The following is a 25,203-nucleotide window of genomic DNA, read 5'->3' on the forward strand; positions in this document are numbered from 1 at the left end:
TTATGCAGTATGTACACCTTTCTTTCTTTGTTTTGTTTCACAAACCCAACTAGTTGTGCAACATAAACTACTTCTTCTAAGGGGCCATTCAGGAATGCACATTTCACATCCATCTGACACATCTGCTAATTTTTCATGTTTGCTAGACCAACAACTAACTTATTGTTTCGATCCTAGCAACAGGTGCAAAAACTTCATCGAAGTCGATTCTTTCTTTCTAAAGAAATCCTTTCGCCACAAGTCTCACCTTATGTCGTGTCACTTCTCCTTTGGGATTCAACTTCACCTTGTATACCCACTTCACATTGATTTCCTTCTTGTCTTGGGGAAATTCGACAAGTGACTAAGTGTTGTTCACTTCGATTGACTTATGTTCTTCGTCCATTACTTTCATCCACTTTGAATCTTTCGATTCCTCAGCTACATTGACTGGTTCGACATCTGCGTAAAAAGCATAATGTACCAGATCACCTTCTTCATCGACCACATCATCTGATGTAATCGCACATTCTTGCAACCTTGCTGGCATGTTTCTTGTTCTTCGAGGTCTGTTTGGGCCTACTTCACCTCTGACTTCTTCCTGTCGAACTTCACTAGCTGATTCATCATATAAGATTCTCACTGAATCTTTCTTGACATTCTTAGTCCAATCCCACTCCTTAAGCTCATCTATGATCACGTCCCTACTGATCACCACTTGCTTATTCATTGGGTCGAACAACTTGTATCCTCCAGTCGAATGATATCCTATCAGGATCATCTGATTCAACTTGTCATCAAGTTTTCTTCTCAACTGATATGGCACATGTCTATGTGTTATAGATCCAAACACCTTCAGATGACTCAAGCTAGACTTGACACCAGACCAACATTCTTCTAGTGTGATTCCATCTAGCTTCTTTGTCGGACATCTGTTCAGAATATATGTCGCAGTCGATACAACTTCTCTCCATAATTCTTTGAGTAGATGTTTATCTTTCAACCTACTTCTAACCATATTCATGATGGTTCTATTCTTCCTTTATGTAACTCCATTCTGCTGTGGAGTGTAGGGTGACACCATCTCATGCACAATCCCTTCTTTCACACATAATGTGTCGAAGTATTTCGACACATATTCTCCACTACCATTAGTCCTCAAAATCTTGATCTTTCGACCGCTCTGTCTTTCGACCATAGATTTAAACTTGGCAAATACCTCAATCACTTCACTTTTCTTCTTGATCAGGTAAGACCATAATTTTTGACTAAAAATCGTTTATGAATGTAACAAAGTATTTGTTACCTCCAATCGAATCCACCTGGAGAGGACCACATACATTAGAGTATATGACTTCAAGTATTGCCTTCGACCTGCTTCATGCATCCTTACTGAAGTTTTTTTTATGCTGCTTCGCCGGCACACATTCTTCACACACTCCATTTGGAATGTCGATTTCTAGTAATCCTGAAATCATATTTCTTCTCTTCAAATCTTTGATGTCTTTGAAATTGAGATGACCAAGTCTATAATGCCATATCCGTTCATCTCTACTGGCTGCTGTAGCACCTCAAATTTTCACCTCCCATTTTGTACATACATTTTTAATGAATAGGTCATTAACATTACATTGTCCATTGCATATCATTGCATTGTCCTTTGCCCAAGTACAAGCCATCAGACAAGCTTAGGTCAACTGGTTAGGAGGATCAGTCAAACAAGCAAGCAAGTGCATTTCTCAAGGAAGCAAGACCCTAGGGTTGGTTCAACATGTTCACATGACCTAGGGGTCCTTTTGAAGTGGTTTGGTCAAAGATTGGGTGCTCAGAAGTCATCAGTCATTGTTTAATCCACCAGAAACCCTAAAAAGTCAACTGTGGTCAACTGTGCTTGAATTCATGGATTTGAAGGTGGAAGATGGTTTGAGAGGCTTCATTCATGTCCATACAAGTCTCATTTGACATTTCAAAGATCAACATGGAAGAATTTGAGATCAGATGAAAAGTTTCCAAAAATAGTAAATGACCTGTAATTGGAAATTGCCAAAAATAGAAAGTTCTTCTCCTCAAATTTACATCATCATACAAGCTTCAAATGAAATTTTGTCCAACATGAAAGTTGAAGATCTTGCTCTCACCTTTCCAAAAAGTCCAAGAACATCCATTTCTCATTTGTGGTTGGCAAGTTATGATCAAATCATTGTCAAGATATTTTGAACTTCAAACTTGGATAACTTTCATACCATTTGGCCAAATTGAGTGGGTTTTTTTGCTACAATCTCCATTTGAAATGTTCTATCCAAATCATTCATCACATTTAATCAAAAATCATCACACAAAATTGGCATTTTTCAAGTGAATTAATTTGAATATTTGGAAGGAAAAAAGTCCATTTGAAAAATAAGCATTTTCTACACTTTCTATCAATGGCATTTGATTAAAAATGATATTTGGAGTATGCTTAGGCCCAATTTCGTGCACTGTAGCATGCACCCCATGCACATGAAGGTGAATTAGCAATTTGCACAAAAAACACTCATTTCATTAATCCTTTTGGCTTGGCTTAATCTGGTTTAGCAAAGATGATTAATCCATGGTATATATGCATAATCAAAACAGAAAACACATTAGCATTCATTTCTACTCAGATCTAGATCCAAAAGTGAAAAATCTCCAAAACTTTTTCTCAATTTTTCTGCAAGTTTCTTCCAATTCCTTGCCTAGTTCTTCATTGTGCCATCATCCACAAGCAATATTGAAGGTTCTGCAAGCAAGGATTCGAGGATTCCAAGCTGTTTCCAAGCACTGTTACATAGAGCTCCATTCATGGCAGTTGGACTTTTGAGCTGGATTCGAAGCGATTGAACATCCAACATACTTCCATTCATCAACATAAGCATCATTGAGCTTCTGTTTGCACATTTCAAGCCTTGAAAGTTGCGATTTCACATCTGCATCTGCATAAAGGTCAGATTTCGAAATCCACCATTCATGAAATTGTGCTATGTGTTTGATAGATCTTGCATCCATGAGTACACTGAACTTTATAGTTTTGATTTTCATTGAGTATTAAGAGAGTTATCATGATTTGAAGTTTGGTTGTTGAATGTTATTCTGTTCGATTCATCCATGTTAGTTTGAATTAGGCTAAACCAATGTTGGATTAGTGATGTGCATGAGAAGAGGAATCCATTGATATATCATTTGCAAATTTCTGTGACCAACTGTTCTTGAGTGATGAACATGATGAAGATCGTATGATGATCTTAGGGTTTCACTCCCAGAACCATTGTAGATCCGTTGCCCCGCGTTCTGCATGTTTTTTGATGTTTTTCTGCCATGCGTTGGGCCACTTGTCGCCACCGGATTGGGCCTGCGTTTCACTTAAGTGAAACGTATCGTTTTGCTTAAGGCCAGAGTTCCATTTATTTACAATTCTGCCATTATTTCATTTTTATCCAATTAATCATTTTTGTTTTCAATTTTAATTTCATTTGATATGCAGATCTTCCAAAAATCATAAGTCAACGAATATTTGTCCAAATAATGTGGGATTTTTTGCATAGTGTTCCTCATGATCTCTAGTTTTTTATGGTGATTTTTCCAGAATTTATGCACGTGTAGATTTTTAAAATGCCTAGGGTTTGTTCATGTGTATCCAATTTGTACCTTCCATGCCATTTTGCTTGTGAAATGATGATGTTTAATCCAATGAGGCTGAAATGTTTTGTGCTTAATCTAGACACCTTTAGGGATTTTTTGGTATAGAGTTTGTGATTTTATCATTGCTAGTTGATGAGATATGATTTTTTGAATAGAGGTGTGACAATTTGTGTCACACCATTCTTGTCCAATTTGATGATTTTTGTTAACATGCCTATTGAACTCCAAATGACCTGAATTTTTGCATGTTGATACTTATGAATGTTGAGCATGCTTGTGATTTTTCCTGGAAATTTTGAATGCATTTTCTATTTGTTTGATAATTTCTCCCCTGTTTGACCAAATGTGGACCTTTTGTGAGTCATGATTTTATTTGATTTGGGAAATTCTTGTTGTTAATTGGATGGACTTGAAATTTGGCATGTGTATTATAGACATCTTGAAGTTTGCCATGACTTTTATTTCATTCATTTATCATGCTTGGTCTCTGTTTTATGATTGCTTGAAGTTGATGCTTAATTTGGTGCCTTGTATGAGCTTGTTTGAATTTATGTTGACTTGATGAATTTAATTGCCTTGCTTCCCTTGGTCTAAATGACTTGAAATTTGGTGTGTAGATTATTGGATGAGTGCTGTTTAGCCATGTTTTTTTTGGTGATTTATTGAAATATTCTTGAGTTGATTTGAATTGAATCATTCTGTTTGCTTCTATGAACTTCAAATTGCATGCTTTGTACTCTTTGCTTCATGAAATGATAATGGTTGATGATATGAATGTGAAACCACTTGGACTTGTTTCCTAATTGATTGGTCTTGATTTTGGATAAGTTTCACGTTCTGTTTTGGTTTTTTTGCTCTCATTTTGACCCTAGTCTCGTACTAGTGGTTTGTGCTCTCACATTTGAGCTTTGTTTCAGGTTAAAAGCACAATTTGCTTATGCTTGATGATGTGCCCTCAATTGGAGGTGGCTTGTTGTTTGTTTATGACTAACTTTGAATTTGTTTTGTAGGTTTTGAAACTTGTACCTTGTGCCTTATGGCTTGCACCTTTGTGCATTGACTGTTGTTTGCTTGTGTACAGTTGTACAGTTAACTGTTGACCTTTGCTGTTTGACTTTTGTTTAAGCTGAGTACTGATTATGTTGGATTGTTTTCAGGTACTTTAGTTGCTATAGTTCCCTTGTGAACTTGCTTTTGCTTTGCTTGATAGCTTAAGCACTGAGGTATAACATCTCTTCTCCATGTAGTCTGGAAGACATGGCCTGTTACTTGGCCAAGCACCTGTCTGAAGTCCTCCTTAAGAGGCAATGTTTGTGTTTGTTTACTTTTGTCCTTGTACATATCCAAAGACCTCCTAAGTGAAGAGGCATTGGCAGATACCAGGGATGTGCAATCCATCCCCTGCTATTCTGTGTGTCATCTGCTTTGCTCACGCCACTGTGTTGATGCATTGCAGATACTAACACAAGATCATTGTACATTGTGTCAGTCATAAGTGTAGAAGGGTTCCAACTTTCTGAACCCACACTTCATTTGTCTGAAGCTCTCCCTGGCCAGGGATAAGAGCTGTGAAGTCTCATCTTCACTCACCATTTCATCTGCTTCACCCTAACTCTCAATGTTAGGGTTAAGAGCTAACATTACCCTGTTACAGTGGTTTGTTTGTCGAGGTTGATATGACCCCTCGACTAAAACCTAACCTTGATTGAGCCAACTGATTGCATATAGTGGGTGCTATTTGTGCTTGTGTGTTTGTGTTTTTTAGTTTAGCTTGCTTCCAGTGCAAGTTAGGGTTATTTTGGCTTGCTCCCTGTGCAAGTCATGTTTAGGTTAGCTTGCTTCCTGTGCAAGTTAGATAGCAACCATAACTTAGGGATGATTTGCATGATAACATCTAGGCTCGAGTCGTAGTCTCCCTAGTTGTGTCTCCCTCTATTATCTAGTTAGGCTAGTCCTTTCTCCCTGCGTAGGGGAACTACGTCGCCCTGATCCTCATACCAGATGAGGTACGTAGGCAGGAGATGAGCTGATCTCTCCGGGCGCCCTTTTTGTTTTGTCTTTGTGTGTCAGGAGATGGATGTAAGCCCAACGATTGGCATTCCGTATCCTCTTGTTGTGTGCTTGGAAGCTGATGTAAGTCCAGCGATTGGCATTCGGGTTCCAATGTGGGTGGGTTTGGTTCGGAAGCTGATATAAGTCCAGCGATTGGCATTCGGATTCCACGTTTGCCTGTGTCTGTTGTGTTTGGTGTGCGTGAGCCGAGCTACGGATGCTCTGATTCTTCTTAGTCCAAGAAGATACGTATGCATAGGATGCGACATCCTAGCGAGCATGTGTTTTTCCCAGTCCGAACTACTTAGACTCTGATGTCTATGCTTGATAGACTAAGTAGGCCCAGGATGCGATATCCTGCCGAGTCAGTCTCGTTTGTTTTCTTGTGTCTCTTTCAGCCAGTGTGTGTGTGTGTGTGAGCAGTGTTTTAGCAACCATTTTCCTTCCTTTTGTGCGTGGATCCCGTCGAGTACGACGGATGCGTAGGGGTGCTAATACCTTCCCTTCGCATAACCGACTCCCGATCCCATTCTCTTTGGTCGCGAGACCATGTTCTTTCCAGGTTTACTTCGAGCGTTTCCTTTCCCTCTTTTGGGATAAATAACGCACGGTGGCGGCTCTGTTGTTCTTGTTTTCCCGCCAGTTTTTCGCGTAATGCGACAGCTGCTTTGCAAGGAACTTATGCTCCATCACATTAAGCTTAATCTTGAAGGTTCTGTTCTGAGACATTGGAGCCTTTAAGATCAACCTTCCATTTAAGTCGAGAACTCTCATCATCTTGTCTTCGACCGACACTCTGTAGTTCTTTTTGACTAACTGCCCTATACTGAGCAAGTTTCTCTTCATGCCCGATATGTACAACACATTTGAAATTACTGACCTCTTGCCATCTTTCCTTATAATAAGAACATGACCAACACCTTCAGCTGCTAGAGTGTTATCATTTGCAAATTTCACCATGTTCTTCATTGAGAGCTTTATGTTGACAAACCAATCTTTCCTTCCAGACATGTGTGATGAGCATCTTGAGTTCAAGTACCATTGGTCCTTGAATCTCTGTCCATCTCTTGTTGTAGCCATCAGCAACGTCTCTTCTTCTTCATGTTTCGCCAACTTTGCATAAGTTTCTTGTGTCTTCTGCTTTTCTGGACAATCACTAGAATAATGACCATACCTTTGACAGTTGTAACACTGAATGTGACTCTTGCCTGACTTTTGACCACCACCTCTTCCTCTATTTGCAACACCACCTCTTTGGTTGCCTTGGTTCCATGGTTTTCTCTGATTCGACTAGGTTCCTTCCTGCTGATTTCGACCAGTCGAATTGTTGTAACCTACTCTGTCTTTGTTACCATTCTAACTTCCTTTGCCTTTCCTTTATTTTGTTGATTGATCCTGCAAAGCCATATCACTCTTCAACTTTCCTACAACTCTTTCATCCATTCTTTGTTCATGAGATTCAAACGTCCCTTGAAGCTCTTCCTTTGTCAGTTTTGATAAATCCTTCGAATCTTCTATGGCTACTATCACATGGTCTAGCTTTGGAGCCAACGACCTCAAGATCTTTCCAACAACCGATCTTGATGTCAACACTTCTCCACATACCTTCATTTGATTCACCAGTTTCGTAACCTTGGTGAAGAAATCAATTATGCTTTCATTGTCTTCCATCTAAAGCAATTCATACGTTCTTTTGTGAGTTTGTAACCTCACCTTCTCCGCACCTCCAAACGATTTCTCCAAGATTTCCCATGCTTCTTTTGCTGACTCTGCATCACTAACATTTTCAAAGTTATCTACATCAACACATTGATGGATTATAAAGAAAGCTTTATAATTTTTCTTCTTCAATTATTTATGTGCAGCCTTTTCCTTATTTATCGTGTCTTCGACAAGCGTTGCTACTCATTCCTTCACAAGATCCCAAAGATCTTGATAACAAAACACAACCTTTATATGCTTGCACCAATTCTCAAAATTGTTGTTCTTGAGAAACTGAAGATTTGCTGGAAAATGCCTGTTTATATGATTCGTTGCCATGATGATTTTCTTCCAACGAATTGATTAAACCGGAACTCTTGATACTAGATGTTGGAAATCCTCCACAACTTATGGAGAATTTCAATCAATCTTGATAAACAAGATTGTTATCACCCACATAATAACAATGAAAGAAATGAACAATGGAGAAATAAAGAGTGTAAAGAACGATGAAGGAGAAGAAGAATTAAATTTTGTAGAGTTTCTCTTTGTCCACAAACAGTGTTACTATGTTATGAATACAAAGAGTGTAAATACTGTGAATACAATGTTATGAATACTCTATTCACTTCATTACAAGAATAATGGTTACTCATTCTATTTACATATTTAGGTTAACTTAGACCTCAAGCCAAAACACAAAACTATAAAAGCCCAAAATAGCTAACACTACTAAGATAGGCCTAAGTCAAAATTGTAATCCTTTCACCAACCAAAAGTCTAATTCATTTGGGAAACTACCATAAAATCAAAGTCCAATTTCCATTGGTCTCCCAAAATAAAAGTCCACCGTACTGGCATTATTATAAATCCAAATCCATTTGACATTGGTACCTAAAAATCTCACCTTCGAAAAAGGGATACCAATTCAAAAAACCAATTACTTGTTTGCATTCTTACATGCATTGCACACATCATTCCATGCATCGCATTCCTGCTACAATGGGAAGTTTCAAAAATAAAATCTTTTCAATAATTTACATTTCCACATGTATTGCATACATCGCTTCACACATAACCTTCCCGCCGAAACGGGAAGTTTTAAAAAATCTAGTCACCCATATGCATCCTCACATGCATACATAGGTTTCCTGTCGAAACAAGAAATTTCATCCAAAAAACTTTCCCACAAAAATGGGAAGTTTTCACCTAAAACAAAATTATCTGCATTCTCAAATGCATACATAGCTTTCCTGCTGAAACATGAAATTTCATCCAAAAAACTTTCCTGCCGAAACGAGAAGTTTCATCAAAAATAAATTTTTCATGCATCACATATATGCATAGCTTTCCTGCCGAAATAAGAAATTTCATCCAAAAAACTTTCTCGCCGAAAACGGGAAGTTTCATCAAAACTCAAATTATCATGCATCACATGCATACATAACTTTCCAGTCGAAATAGGAAATTTCATCCAAAAAAAGTTTTCTCGCCGAAACGGGAAATTTCATCAAAAATCAAATTATCATGCATCACATGCATACATAGCTTTCTTGCCAAAACAAGAAATTTCATCCAAAAAAACTTTTCCGCCGATACGGGAAGTTTCATAAAAAATTAAATTATCATGCATACATAGCTTTCATGCCGAAACATGGAATTTCATCCAAAAAACTTTCCTGTCAAAACGTGGAGTTTCATCAAAAATCAAATTATCATGCATCACATGAATACATAACTTTCCAGCCAAAATAGGAAATTTCATCCAAAAAAACTTTCCCGCCGAAACGGGAAGTTTCATCAAAAATCAAATTATCATGCATCACATGCATACATAGCTTTTCCGCTGAAATAGGAAATTTTATCCAAAAAAACTTTCCTGCCGAAACGGGAAGTTTCACCAAAAATCAAATTATCAGGCATCACATGCATACATAGCTTTCCTGCCAAAATAGGAAATTTCATCTGAAAAAAACTTTCCCGCTGAAACGGGAAGTTATCAAATTATCATGCATCACATGCATGCATAACTTTTCTGTCGGAACGAGAAATTCCATAAAAAACTTTCCCGCTGTAACGGGAAGTTTCCAGAAAAATCCAATTTCCCACATGCACCAAATGCATGTATAACTTCCCTGCCGAAACATGAAATCTCATACAAAAACACAACCTTATGAATCATCAGCATGCATATGTACCTACGTGCATGGAACTCCTACCGAAATGGGAAACTTCATCCAAAAATAAGAGTCAGTCAAACAGTTGCATCCCTCATGCATCTCCATGCATCATTCCATGCATGGTATTTTCACTCAAAGTGGAACATCATACACAAAAATCAAGTACATAATTCAGGATCCAGGGTCAATTATAAGTATCTTGGACAATCCTCATTCAAGTTGGTGATATTTCTCTAAAAGAGTTACTACTCCGTATGTGTTTGTGGATTTATTTTCCTGCAAGTTGATGACTTCTCAGAAAGTGGACCAATAATGTCGAAGTAATAAAAAGATCAAATCCACAAGGACTGCCTTCAAGTAAGACAAAATATGTGCAATGTATAGAAAACTAGTAAAAAGAGGGGTTTTCGAGTTTCAGTGGGAAAAGTAAATAAACGAGTAAACAATATCACGAAAGCGGTAAGGTTAAGTTCTAGAATCCCATATTCCTCTATTGTTGATGTTTGTTGCCTTGTATGAATGATCTTATCACTATAACACCACAACAAAATAACAAAATCATTATAGTCGATCCCTCGCAAAATAACTCACTAACCACTACTTTGAGCTTTTTATCCCTATCCCGCCAGCGTAAGCAAGGTTAGGAGACGTATATAACATTAATATTTCATGCCACTACTAGGGGTCTCCTATTCATATTTAACCAATGTAAGTACAAAAATTGCCCTAGGTCCAACACATAGACTAATGGTCAGTATTTCTTATGTGGCCAAGATCAAATTAAAAGAGTATCTCACATAAAAAGCATTAAGAACAATAAGCAATTGAATGACATTATAGATCAAAAGGTTCATAAAATATTCAAATCAATATAAAATCCAACAATAGAGAAATAGGTTCATCATAACACAACCTAACCTAGAGGAGTTTAGCTACTCATAATGAAATTAAAAATACCATAATTGATAGATGAAAATAACATGTGAAATCCCTTGAAGTAATGGCCTCCAATGGCCTTAAATGCTCTAAAAATCATCATGTGTGCTCTCAAAATCGTGCCTTGATCTCCCAATTTTGTAACCCCTGTGAAAGTACAGAAAATCCCCTTTTAAAGGCGTTAGAATGAACTAGAATGCGTCAGAAAAGCCAAAAAAAGTACCTATTACGTGCGTGCTACCTTGCATCGCACGCGCGATGCAACCTTTATATCACTATCACGGGTGATGGTGCCCATGATTATTCTAGTGTCTGCACGCTTTTGCCCCCTTTTTCACTCAAAATATCACTAAGTTCACAGTTTTAACGCTCATTCTTTGGCCATTCTTCTTCATTTTAACTCAACTTTCACTTATTTTGCTATGATTCTTTAACTAAATATATGCAATGATAGACTGTCATCACAACCCCAAACTTTAATCATTTCATGTCCTCAAGTAACTCACTTGTAACTGCACATTTTAATAGATAACAGGTTGCACCAAAACAATCGAACATCACCATATTAAATATTTCTTTTACCTGACCATTATTCTAGTTTCCAACTTCAATCCGACAAATTCGGAAAACATCCTCAACATTGACGAGTACTCAACCCGTCTCTCAGCTCTCTATAACTCACTCATTGGATAGGGTGATCTCTCAATCAACATGCAAAATTAAATATACTTATCTTTATCATATTCTAATAGATTTCTTCATAGAAATCGTAATACACACATTAGAGGTCTTTTCAGGTTGTAACTTACCTTATGTTTGTGTAGGATATTTTTTGAGGAAATTAGGTTTAAACCTTTGAGTTAGGTGCCCAACTCTCCTTTTATCATCATACCTATTTGTTCCTTTGTGACGGTACTAGAGAGGTTTGGTTCTTCTTATAATATCTTTCTTTTTTTTTTCTCAATTTTTTTTTGAAGAAGTGTATTTTTCCACTTCTTTTTTTCACAAATTTGTTTGAAATTTTGGACCATCTTCTCTAGTACCCTAATCCCTAAACTTAAAACTTTGCTCACTTTCAAGAACAATCCCAAACTTATTTTTTTTCATATACTTTAGGAACTATACTTCTACCTAACTACGAAGAGAGGGTGGAAAGAAAATATCTTTCAAGTCATATGGCTAAGAATTTTAGGCTACGTCACCGAAAGAAAGGCTCAAAGTATAAACAAAAAATGCCTCAGTGTGTGTCGGTCAAACCAGATAACTTAATCGGAAATAAATCAAAATAAATAAAATAATAGTGCATGGATACACTCATAAAGAAAGAAAAATGAACACTGGAAATTTTGGCTCAAACCTTACTAGATGAGGTATATGTAGGTTGAGTGCAAGTTCGTTGATTATTTTCTCATCATTCTCCTTCAAGTTACTAGTTGATATTGTGATGATCAAGTTTCTTTTGGATCATTTGTTCAATGCTAAAATGCTAAAAACTTGCAAATATGAAAAAAAAATCAAAATAGCTAAAAAATTGTTTATTAAAGACAACATAGATCTTCATGGGAGGGTATGCTTGAGTAATTACTTCCTCTTGTGGATGGTCTTGAATAAAAATAAAGTAAATTATGCAAAACAAAAAAAATGATGGATTACCTCCCATCCAACGCTTATTTTCCGTCATCAGCTTGACGTCCCAAGCTTAAAACACGTCAGACGCAAGGGATATCCTCAAGCCGGTGAAAACTCCTTTTTTTAAATTCTTTTATAAACTTCGTTCCCTTTCTCTTCCAATTGATAACATGTCTATAGATCCTCCACACATGGTGTCCATTTTTATGAATTAAACACCACCTTTTTCCTTATTGAACTTCAAAATCAGTTCACTTGTCTCCATATCTATTTTTGCCTTCCCGGTTGCCAAGAATGGGCGCCAGAGAATACTGACCCTTATAAATCATCTTCCATGTATATCACCACAAATTTTATAGGGAAGGTGTAGGTGTTTAATTGGATGCATTATATGGTAAAACACTAGGTGGTTACTAATGTCTTGACTGATGTCATGACATGTATGTGTGACTACATTGTAGTTACTGCAGGACTAGCTAACACAGGATTTATTGAATGTCAAACTGGATGCTGTGACATTCATACCTATCAACAGATACTAAGGAATAGAACAGCAGGTGTTCTGTTAGAACTTAGTATTTATTTCCAGTCTGGTTATCAAGGAAAGACCAGACCTGGCATAAGGCCTACTGACTGAATGTCAAACTGGATGTTATGACATTCATCATTGACATCAGCTACTAAACATTAGACAGAGTGGTGTTCTGCTATACTTCAGCATGTAACTTAGTTTGTTCTTCAAGAGAATAACAGAACTAACTTAAGGCCAAATGTGTAAATGTTAAGTTGGACACTTTGACATTTATTAATGTAAGCTGTTACTGTAGTATGGTCATTTTGATCATGTACAGGTCAGCAAAATTGTACAGTCTGTTTTCTGGAAAAACAGACTCAGCATATGGACCTTGATGTCAAGCTGAATGTCGTGACATTCATTCCTGACAGCATATGCTATATTGTAGGTTGTTCAGTTTTCTGTTTCAGCTTTTTCTCAGGCTATTCTTCAGGGATTCAACAACTGAGAGAAAATCCAGGAAATCAACAACCAAGCTACATTCAATGAAACTAACAAATAGCCTATTTGTTAGTAACCTAAATGTTGAATTTATGGGAACTCGCGTGACCTTAAATTCAGGAGAATACAGGTGCAAAAGCCCAGGATACTGCAATATAAAAGGAAGGCGTTCCTTCATTCAGTTTCAGGGATTTTGAGGCGTGAAGATTTTGTGTGTCCACCATACTTCACTGCTGTATTTTTGTGAGTCTTGTATTAGACGTATCTTGTAAGCCAAGCCATTATCAAGTAGATGATAGCTGTGGCATAGGGTGTTCATTGAGTTGTAAGTGTTGTGTCGCTCAAAGCTTTTAAGCGTGAGTGCTGTGTATCTTGATTAAAGCTGTGAAGCACAATCAAGAGTTGTTTGAAGTGTGACTTCAACTTGTCTTTAATATTGTTTAAAGATAGTAATCACAGAAGTGATTGAGGGGGAGTGAGTAGGAACTCTGATCTTAGGTTAAGATTGAAATTGCATTGGGTAGGGATTAAGTGATAAGTTGTAAACGGGTGAGTTTAGCTTTGAATTGATACTACTAATAGTGGATTTCCTCCCTGGCTTGGTAGCCCCCAGATGTAGGTCATGTTGGACTGAACTGGGTAAACAATTACTTGTGTTATTTACTGCACTTACTGTTAAGTTCTGCATCATTCCTGTCTGTGCAGAATTGGATGTCATAACAATCCGTGTGACATCCAAAGTCTGATAACTAGAATTTCAGAAGGTCAAACCATCAACCTGAACTAGCACATCTTATACAATACCAAGCGGATATGTCATAAATGAATCAGCTAAAATGAGTGACATGTTCCTCGGTATGATCTCTCCTATCTTCAATTCCTTAAATTTGCTCAGCGGCATGACATTGATGCTCGATCCTAAGTCACATAAAGCATGTGGGATTTTCAACCCACCAATGGTGAAAGTTATGTTGAACTTGTTTGGATCCTTCATCTTTGGTGGCACTTTCGGCGGTTCCGCCATCTCCTCTTTCTCTGTCATGTTGACATGTTCTTGACTCAACTTCTTCTTTCCACCTTTCAACAATGCTTGCATAAACTTATCAAACTTTGGAATTAATTCTTAAATTTCATGAATAAAGATGCTTACCTAAAGTTGTGTCAATACTTCTTTGAGTTTTTCAAATATTTCAGCCTCATCCTCATGTACCAGTTTCTTCTTAATGATGGGATATGGTGGTTTTATGTAATCTTGTAAAGGTGGGTTTGGTTCATTCAGGATTCTCTTCTTTGTTCTCCTCCAATGAGAGTTTTTGTCAATAAGTTGATCAATGGTGACTCCTCTATCCTCTTTGTCACCTTGATTTCCACTATCATCCTTTTCAATTCCACCTTCCCTTTTCTCAATTTCATCCTTTTTAGTAACTACCCCAAAATTAGTTTCCACAACCTTGCATGTTTCATTCTTAGGATTATCAATGGTGTTACCGGTGGATCCCCCACTTGAGCTAGGCAAAGCAGATATTTGTCTGGATAATTAACCAATCTATGTCTCCAAATTCTTGATTGACGCATCATGGTTTCTACTCATAATCTCTTGGTTCTTATTTACCTAACCAAAGCTGCTTTAAGTGACTTTAATTAAATTCTGCGAGGTTTCTTCCAACTTGATGGCTTCCTCTGAAACATGGCTTGTTGGCTTTGTTGCATCCCTTGGTTAGCATTTGAATTTTGATTATTATTCCAACAGAAATTTGAGTGATCTTTCCAACCCGAATTATGTGTTAGAATACGGGTTATTCTTTTGAAAATTAGCAAATTGGACCTCCTCACTTGTCCCTTCCAACAAACACCTTCCATTCACATGTTTTCCTCCACAGAAACCGCACCTAAGTGCGTGTACCTGGCTCATGATAGCTTTAACTAAGCTGCTTTCAGCTAGCTTTTTATTTAACAGTTCAATCTTAGTTAAAAGAGCATTATGGGTATCAATAGCTAACATACCTTTAGGCGTGCCCAAAATTTCCTTCTTGACTGACCTTTCACTCTTAGAACTATATTCATTCATACACATCTTCTCAATAAGGTCTTTTACTTGTGGTTCAATTATTTGGCGGATAGTAACTCCCGCAGAAGCATCTAATAACATGTGAGTTTGACTCTTGAGACCTTTCATGAAATTTGGCATCTGCTCCATATTATTCATGTTGTGATTCGGGCATCTGTGTAAAAAAAGTTTGAATCTTTCCCAAGAGTCATAAAATGACTCGATTTCATGCTACTCAAAATTCACAATTTATGCTCGGCGCTCGGTAAACTAATTAGTAGTGAAAAATCTTTCCATGAATTTATCCTCCAATTCCTTCTAAGTCCTAATCATTCCATTCAGAATGCAAAGTAACAAATATTTCTCCCTTCTAATCAGTAAGAACCTAAACAACCTCAATTTAACCCGATCTTCAGTGACACCGGTTGGTTTGCACATTGAAGTTGTTTCATAGAAGCGTGCAAGATGCGACCATGGGTCTCTAATCGTGTTCCCGTGGAATGGATTTTCTCTTAAACCTGAAAGTACATAATTTTTAATGTCAAAGCTAGCAGGGTATGCTGGTATAAACCCTCTTGAAACTTGTCCTTCATCAAATCGTTTACACTAATCCCCCATAGTTAAGGGTTGTGCAACTGCCATTATGACTTTGTCTTCAGATTCAAAAGAACTTGATAGTTGCTTTTCTTCTGGTATTCCTCTGTCCTGAGCTGCTTCTCTAACTGCTTTTTTGAGAGCACTTGCGGTTCTTTCAATTTCTGGATCCAATGGTATTAATGATGATCTTGAATTGCGCATACACAAACAAAAAATACCTTAGTAACACTATGATAAACAAGAAAATGAAACAAAAATAAAAAGGCAAAAAAAAATTCACAAACATCGCCTTGTTGAAAAATCAACAATCCCCCACAACGACGCCAAAAACTTGATGACTTCTTGGCAAGTGTACCGATAATGTCAAAATAATAAAAAAATTGAATCCACATGGACCACCTTCAAGCAAGACAGAATGTGTGCAATGTATAGAAAACTAGTAAAAATGTGTGTGTGTGTGTGGGGGGGGGGGGGGGGGGGTTCGTGTTTTAGTGCAAAAATTTAATAAACGAGTAAACAATATCACAAAAATGGTCAAGTTGTGTTCTAGAATCCCCTATTCCTCTATTGTTGATGTTTGATGCATTGTAAGAATGAACTTATCACTATAACACCATGGTGAATTAACAAAATCGTTATAGTCGATCCCTCACGAAATAACTCACTAACCATTACTCGAAGATTTCTATCCATAGTTCGTCAGCGTAAGCAGGATTAAGCGATGTATAGAACATTAATTCTCTATGCCACTAATCGGGGTCTCCTATTCTTATTCAACCAACATAAGTACAACAATTTCCCTAGGCCCAACACATAGATTGATGGTCAGTATTCCTTATGTGCCTAAGATTAAATTAAAAGAGTATCTCACATAAAGAGTATTAAGAACAATAAGCAATTGAATGACATTATAGATCAAAAGGTTAATACAATAGTCAAATCAACATAGAATCCAACAATATAGAAATAGGTTTATCATAACACAGCCTAACCTAGAGGAGCTTAGTTACTCATAATGCAATTAACAATACCATAATTGATAGATGAAAATAACATGTGAAATCCCTTGAAGTAATGGCCTCCAATGGCTTCAAATGCTCTAAAAAACACCACTTGTTCTCTCAAAATCGTGCATTGATCTCCCAATTTCGTAACCCTTGTGAAAGTATAGAAAATACACTTTTAAAGGCGCCAAAATGGAACAGAACGCGCCAGAAAATCCCACGCGTGATACCTTGTTTTGTGCGTGCGTTGCAGCCTTTATGTCACTATCGCGCGCTCGATGTTGCGCGTGATTATTCCAGTGACTGCAAGCTTTTGCTACCTTTTTCACTCAAAATTTCACTAAGTCCACAATTTAAACCCTTAGCTATTTTTTCTTTCTCATTCTTTGGTCATTCTTCTTCATTTTAGCTCAACTTTCACTTGTTTTTCTCCGATTCTTCGACTAAATCTATGCAATAACGGACTGTCATCACAAGTCATTCTTCAACTTTGTGTTGATAATAATATTCCCCAACGTCTTCGCTATTTTTTCTCCCCGAGCAGAGGTTACCCCAAAAAGTCTCTTATGAGCTTTTCCCCTTCAGAGCTTTGTTAGCAAACCTCCTCCAAAGGGGATCTTTTCTGGATTATTTTCCCTAACGGATAAACATTAAGATACCACTCTGGTACCCTCGGAGAGTCTTGGATATCTTTGGGATGTCGTTCCATTTTTGGAAAATTTCAATTATATTGCGTAAAATTCTACTTCGTTGATCCTCGAGGAATCTCACTTATTCTGTTTGAGATACTGATATGTTATCCTCGGAGAGTCTTAGATGTAATTAGGATATTGTTTCATTTGTGGAACATTTCAATTATATCGTATAATATGTTGCTTCGCTGATCCTCAGGGAGTCTCATGTGTTTTGTTTGAGATACTGCTTTGGTATCCTCGAAGAGTCTTAGATACGATTGGGATACTGTTCCATCTTCAGGAAGTTTCAATTATATCATATAAGATGTTGCTTCACTGATCCTCAGGGAGTCTCACTTGTTTGCGCAAGATACTGCTCTGGTATCCTCATAGAGTCTTAGATACGATTGGGATGTTGTTCCATATTTGGTAAGTTTCAATTGTAAGGTGTTGCTTCGTTGATCCTCAGGGAGTCTCACTTGTTTGTTTGAGATACTGCTCTAGTATCCTCGGAGAGTCTTAAATATGATTGGATGTTGTTCCATTTATGGAAAGTTTCAACTAAATCATATAAGGTGTTGCTTCGCTGATCCTCATGGAGTCTCACTTGTTTGTTTGAGATATTACTTTGGGATCCTCAGAGAGTCTTAGATACGTTTGGGATGTTGTTTAATTTTTGGAAAGTTTAAACTATATCATATAAGATGTTGCTTCGGTGATCCTCAGGGAGTCTCACTTTTTCCATCTGAGATACTGCTTTGGTATCCTCAGAGAGTCTTAGGCGTAATTGGGATGTTGTTCCATCTTTTGAAAGTTTAAATTATATCATATAAGATGATGCTTTGTTGATCCTCAGGGAGTCTTGTATATTTTGTTTGAGATACTTCTTTGTTATCTTCGGAGAGTCTTAGATATCATTGGGATGTTGTTCCATCTTTAGAAAGTTTGAATTATATCATATAAGATACTGCTTCGTTAATCCTCATGGAGTCTCATCTATTTTTTTTTGAGATACTACTCTGTTATATTCGGAATTTCTTAGATATCATTGGGAGGTTTTTCCATCTTTGGAAAGTTTTAATTATATCATATAAGATACTGCTTTGCTGATTCCTAGGGAGTCTCGTCCATTTTGTTTGAGATACTGCTCTATTATCCCCGGAGAGTCTTAGATATCATTGGGGTTGTTCCATTTTTGGAAAATTTCAATTATGTCATATAAGATACTTCTTCCCGGATTCCGAGAGAATCTCATTTTTTTTCTTTGAAATTCTGCTCTGCTAATTTTCAGTGAATTGTAGTATTGTAACATGAAAGACTATTCCATCCTCGGAAACTTTCAATTATATCACAAAAGATACTACTCTGACGATTCTCAGGGAATCTTGATTGTTTCATTACCTTCTGATGACTATCTATCTACATTTCGAAGAACAAAATTCAGGGTCTTTTTGATACTTAATTATCTTCTACCACGAATGTACGTTGTCATTCATACCTTAGAGTTCAAGATAATTAAATAGGGGCAATTTTCATACCCCAATTTTTTCTGAACATTTTAAAACTTTCGTGTATCCGACTTTACTTTACTTTGCATCATCTGCATAGTATAACACGCATTTCATCATGCATAATTCATAAAATGTCGACCAAAATAAATTTTTGGATATACAGACAAACCAACTATATTAGTTTTAAAATGTGCATAAAATTAGCGAGCGAAATTTTTTAAGATCAGGTCTACAGACAGATGTTTTATTAATCTACGATTCGTGTAGTTTAACCCGGTATGCTTGGTTTATTTTTTTGACTCATTTTTTGGTCACATTTCTTTCCAGTCCGAGCCTCTTCAACCAGACGTTTTTCAGTTTAAAATTTATTCAAAACCTGTCTGGTTTCTAGAAGTTTATTTTGCGTTAATCATTTTAGTGCATTCATTTTAGTTTTTCGAGCACTTTCGCGTCCTATTTTTATTCATTTTAAGTCCTTTTATTTTTATTCTTTTGTCAAACTCTTCAGAAAAAATTAAATAGAATTTACTATGTATTCATTTTAATTTTATTGTGGTTATTTTAAAATATGTGAATTTTATTTTTTTTAATTGATTTTAATCTCTTAAAGCATCTAGAAAGGACAATGTTGACATTTTAATCTGATTGACAGTGTCTTTCTTTGTTCTAATCCTGGTCTTTGAATCTAGTTAATCAATTGTCAATACACTACTATCCTTGTCCAATTCCTTCATCCAATCAAATAAAAGAATAAAATGTTAAAAAAATATAACTTAAAAAAACAAGGGGGTAACAAACTTGATGGAAGAAAGCGTGTAAAGCCCTTCTCCATGTGACAACTAACTGATAGACATATCTCCTTCATTTCCTCATTTTTAAGGAAACCAATCGAATTGCACCACCTCATGCTCACCAATGTGTCCATCTCTATTTTGGATTGATGTAGAAAAAACTTTTTTTCATTATATGTGATTTGTCACCATTTTTACTGTATTTTCATCACTTATTCGACAAGAAGCCAATGAATCTAGAGTACTTTGTTCGTATTATGCCACCTTTCGAGTCAGTTTTAGTTTTTGTAAGTTAATTGCACGTTTTATCATTTTTGAGTTTTATTTAGTGTTTTTAGGATTTTATGCTTTGGTTGTCTGTTTTGATTCTCTTCAGGTCCAAGTAGGAGACCCAAATGAATCAGTGCAAGAAAGTAGAGAAATCTGGCATTTCGGGCAGGAAAGTGCCAAGTTACAGGAGGCCTGCCATGGCCACCCATGTCACCTGACACGGGTCGTGGCAGGATGATGGCCAAGATAGTGGAGCAACACGGCCACCTGTGTCAGTTGACATGGGTTGTGTCAGCTTACCTGAGCTGGAAGCAAGAGCAGCAGACAAACAACGGTGCAACACGGCCACCCGTGTCAGCTGATACGAGTCGTGTCAACTTACCTGAGCTGGAAGCAAGAGCAGCAGACAAACAGTGGCGCAACACGGCCACCCGTGTCTGCTGACACGCGCCGTGTTGGCCTAGGCGCTAATTATTTCAGCTTTTGTGTTTTTTTTCTCAAGACTTGAGCAGAAAGGGCATTCTGGGGATTTCCAACCAATGCTAAGGGATTTTCACTATTTAGAAGAGTTTCTATGAGGAATTTGAGGACTTTTTTGTCCAGAGGTGAATAGAGCACGGAGAATTGTCACAGGAATGAGAATTGGAGAGATCGAGGAATTCGGAGAGCGAAAGATTTTCATGAGTGGAAGCAATTGAAGATCCAATTCATCCAATTGCTTGTAATGTCTAATTTTCATCTTGAATCTATTTTGAACAATATGAGTAGCTAAACCCCCCAATGCTAGGGTATGTCCCTAATTTATATCTGTAATGACTTTGAGTTTACGATTGCAATGACAATATTGTTTTTTCATAATTACCATAATCTTTTGATGTGCGTAAAGCTTTCTCTTTCTGAATAATTGAGATTGATGTATGATTATCGATTAGGCTGGATCGTTATTGATGAGGTTTTCATAAAATTATTCTGCGAAGATATCACCTAGGACTAGGGATACCCTATATGAACCAGATGATTCTTGATATAATAAGGCTTAATTTCACCGGTAATTTTCTATGGACATAGAGATTAGGGTTTAATGATTAAAGGTTTTCTCACCAATACCTTGGGATAAAATACCCTTGAGAACTGGTAGTAATTAAATTGATATTTGTTGATGCAATAGTGACTCAGAGTTGTTACAGAGATAAATTATACATCTTCCCTGGCTTGTTCCTTTTTCCTTAAAACCCTTATTTTACAATATTATTTATTTTATTTGCCCTTATTTTTATAAGATTGAATCTAAAACCCCAACACTAGTTTTTGTTTAATTGAACAATTATTTAAACTCGATATTAACATGCAATCCTTGAGATCGACATCCGGGGAAGTTCCCCTTTATTACTATAAAAGGCAAAATAGTGCACTTGCTATTTTTCCGATCAAGGTTTTGGCGCCGTTGTCGGGGACTGCCAAAATATAGAGTTTGTAAATTGATGGTCATACTGATGAAGCAAAGAAGTTAAGAATGTTCTCGTTCACTTTAGCTGAAGAGGCGGGAGAATGGTTCTATTCTCTCCCAGCCGACAATATTACATCATGGGAAGATATGGAAACGGCTTTCTTAAATGAGTATTTTCCAACATCGGTATTTCTGAGAAAAAGGTATGAGATCTTGAACTTCAAACAGAAGGAGGGTGAGTCTTTTGGATATGTCTACAAAAGATTCAAAACGGTCCTGGTAGCTTGCCCAACTCATAATATGGATCAGACTGAACATATGCATATGTTTGTCAATGGTCTCAAAATAAAGACAAAACAATTGATTGATACAGCAGCCGGTGGCTCAGCCAATTTCTCAACAACCACCAGTATTAAAAAGATCATTGAAGCGATAGCTGCAAATTATCATCTGGAGTTATATGATAGATGTACAAGCAAACCTAAGGGAGTTATTGATATGAAGTGGGAAACTAATAAAATCCGGTTGGAAGATACAGTAGCTGCTGAAGTGGAAAAGAATTTGAAAGCTATGAATATAGGTACTCAACAGGTAGCTCAAGTTCAACCTGCTCAGACCATCACTTGTGAAATTTATAATGGACCTCACCACATTATGTATTGCTTTGCGACCCCTCAACAAATTGAAGAGATAAATTTTTTGAAACAGAATAATCCTTACTCCAACACTTACAATCCAGGTTGGAAGAATCATCCGAACTTCTCCTGGAAAGATCAGAGAGGGAATGTTCCACAATAGGGTCAAGGTCAATATCAGACTCAATATCAACAACATCAACAACAAGCTCCAAAGAAAGCAGACTGGGAGATTGCCATTGAAAAAATGGTCGCTCACAATATTCAGTTCCAAGAAGAGACTAGAAACAATCAGAAAAACACCACTGCCTCTATAAAAAATCTTGAAGTTCAGATGGGTCAGATAGCATAACAATTGGCCTCAAATTCTCAAGCTCCAAGTACCTTGCCTAGTGGTACAGTTACAAATCCTCGTGAGCATAATAATGTTAATATTGTAGTGACAAGAAGTGGTAAGTCTACTGAGAAATCGGAAGAAAGAATTGGAGAAGAATATGGGTTGTTGGAAGTCGAGTTAGAAATTAAAGAACTGAAGAAAACGGAGGAGGATGTTGTGATAATGCCTATAAAGGAGAAGGAAAAAGTTGTCAAGCCAATCATTAAACTTCCTTATCCTTCGAGACAAAAGAAGAAAGACCAACATGAGAAGAATTTTGATAAGTTTTTGGAGATGTTTAAAAAACTTGAGATAAACATTCCATTTTCTGAAGCTCTGGAGCAGATGCCAATATATGCCAAATTCATGAAAGACATCATCTCCAAAAAGCTCTCCACAAATGTAGAACCGTTCATCCTCACTGAAACTTGCAGTGCTATTCTCCAAGGTATGAAAATTCCTGTGAAAAAGAAAGATAGGGGTTCTGTTACTATTCCTTGCACTATTGGTGATAGAAAATTCAAGAAGGCTCTAATTGATTTGGGAGCTAGTATGAGTTTGATGTCGCTGTCCATTTATAAAAAATTTGGCCTTGGCACCCTTCAAGACACTAGGATGACTCTTCAATTTGTTGATCGCTCAGTTAGGCGAACTTATGGAATTGTGCAAGATGTTCTGGTAAAGATAGATAAATTTGTGTTTCCGGTTTACTTTGTCATTCTTGAGATGCCTGAAGATGAGGAGATCCCTCTCATATTGGGCATACCATTTTTAGAAACAGGACGATGTATGATAGACATAGAGGAAGGAACAATGACCCTCAAAGTCTATGATGAAGAATTGAAAATTGATGTTGGGAACACTATGCAATACAAAGATGATGTTGGCACGAGTCACACTGTAGAGGTAATAGATCAAGTGATTGCTCAAGGAATTGAAATGAAAACACCTCAGTTACCTTTAAAACGTGTTTTGACCTTGTCAATTTTTGAAAGTGATGAAGATGAGAGAGAGTCAGAAGTGCTAGCCATGATGGATGCACAACCTCAATGGATTAGATTTAAACCACACCGGTGGGAATATTTAAGACCGCCCCAATCATCATAAAATACCGAAGATCCTAAAAATGAGGGCAAATTTGAAACAACTACCTGAGAATCTGAAGTATGTGTTTCTTGATACTGAAAAGAAGTGCCCTGCCATTATCAATTCCGATTTAAAAAGTTTTCAAGAAGAAGAACTCATCCAAGTACTCAAGAAATACAAGAGTGTTATTGGATGGGCAATTGAGGATTTGAAAGGTATTAGCGCGACAATTTGCATGCACAATATTTTGATGGAAGATGATCATGAGTCGGTGGTTCAACCACAACGAAGACTTTATCTAACTATGAAACAAGTGGTTCACAGAGAGGTGGTAAAGTTGTTGGATGCGGGGCTGATTTACCCCATATCCGATAGCTCGCGGGTTAGTCCAGTGCACGTGGTACCGAAAAAGGGGGGAACTACTGTGATCAAAAATGATAAAAATGAGTTGGTCCCAATAAGAACTATTACAAGTTGGAGAGTGTGAATTGATTACAGAAGGTTGAATATTGCAACAAGAAATGACCACTTCCCTTTCCCATTCATTGATCAAATGTTGGAAAGGTTGATCGGTCATGATTACTATTGTTTTCTTGACGGATACTCGGGGTACAATCAAATTGTAGTGGCCCCTGAAGATTAAGAGAAGACCGTTTTCACATGTCCTTATGGTATTTTCGTATACAGGAGAATTCCATTTGGGTTGTGCAACGCACCTGCCACATTTCAAAGGTGTATGACATCCATATTCGTTGACATTCTTGAAAAATATATGGAAGTGTTTATGGATGACTTTTCTGTTTTCGGTTCTTCTTTTGATAAATGTTTGATTAACTTGTCTCTTGTGCTAGAAAGATGCCAGCAAACAAATTTGATCCTAAATTGGGAGAAATGCCATTTTATGGTACGTGAAGGCATAATGTTGGGACGGAAAATTTCTAACAAAGGCATAGAAGTAGACAAAGCAAAAGTGGAGGTAATAGCTAATTTACCACTACCAGTGAAATGAGAAAGGTATAAGAAGCTTCTTGGGACATGCAGATTTTTACCGCAGGTTCATCAGAGATTTTTCTAAGATCGCCAAACTGTTAACGAGCTTGCTTGTGAAAGACACACATTTTCTTTTTGACAAAAAGTGTAGTGAAGCTTTTGAAATGTTGAAGAAGGAGTTAGTGTCTTCTCCTATAATGATTGCCTTGATTGGTCTCTCCCTTTTGAGATCATGTGTGATGCAAGTGATAATGCAGTAGGGGGAAGTGCTAGGGTAAAGAAAGTAAAGGCTCTTGCATGTGATTTATTATGCAAGTCACGTGTTGAATCCTACCCAAATGAATTATGCAACCATTGAAAAAGAGTTGCTCGCGGTTGTATATGCTTTTGACAAATTCAGGTCTTACCTATTAGGATCGAAGGTAATTGTTTATATTGACCATGCTGCTTTGAAATATCTTTTTGCTAAACAGGAATCTATTCCAAGGTTGCTGAGATGGATTCTACTTTTGTAGGAGTTTGATCTGGAAATTAGAGACAAAAATGGATGTGAAAATATTGTTGCTGATCACTTATCTTGGATGGCCCCGGTAGAAGAAACAAAGGAGAAACACCCAATC

At 37.0% G+C, this 25,203-nt stretch overlaps 1 protein-coding gene across 1 annotated transcript; it reads left to right on the plus strand.

Annotated features, from left to right (window-relative positions):
• Nucleotides 1-21,796: 21,796 nt before the first annotated feature.
• LOC127135766 (uncharacterized) lies at nt 21,797-23,614 on the plus strand. Its single transcript, XM_051062406.1, has 2 exons — nt 21,797-22,235; nt 22,572-23,614. The coding sequence occupies exons 1-2, from the start codon at nt 21,797-21,799 to the stop codon at nt 23,612-23,614; spliced, it is 1,482 nt and encodes a 493-aa protein (XP_050918363.1).
• Nucleotides 23,615-25,203: the final 1,589 nt, after the last annotated feature.

Source organism: Lathyrus oleraceus, chromosome 4 (genome assembly GCF_024323335.1).
Source record: "Lathyrus oleraceus cultivar Zhongwan6 chromosome 4, CAAS_Psat_ZW6_1.0, whole genome shotgun sequence".
Taxonomy (NCBI): domain Eukaryota; kingdom Viridiplantae; phylum Streptophyta; class Magnoliopsida; order Fabales; family Fabaceae; genus Lathyrus; species Lathyrus oleraceus.

What these genes read in the sequence shown, in the direction of transcription:
- LOC127135766 (XM_051062406.1), top strand. Translation starts at nt 21,797, where the DNA reads ATGGATCAGACTGAACATATGCATATGTTTGTCAATGGTCTCAAAATA. An exon ending in CTCCAACACTTACAATCCAG is followed by an intron (nt 22,236 to 22,571) that starts GTTGGAAGAATC and finishes TTAATATTGTAG; the next exon opens with TGACAAGAAGTGGTAAGTCT.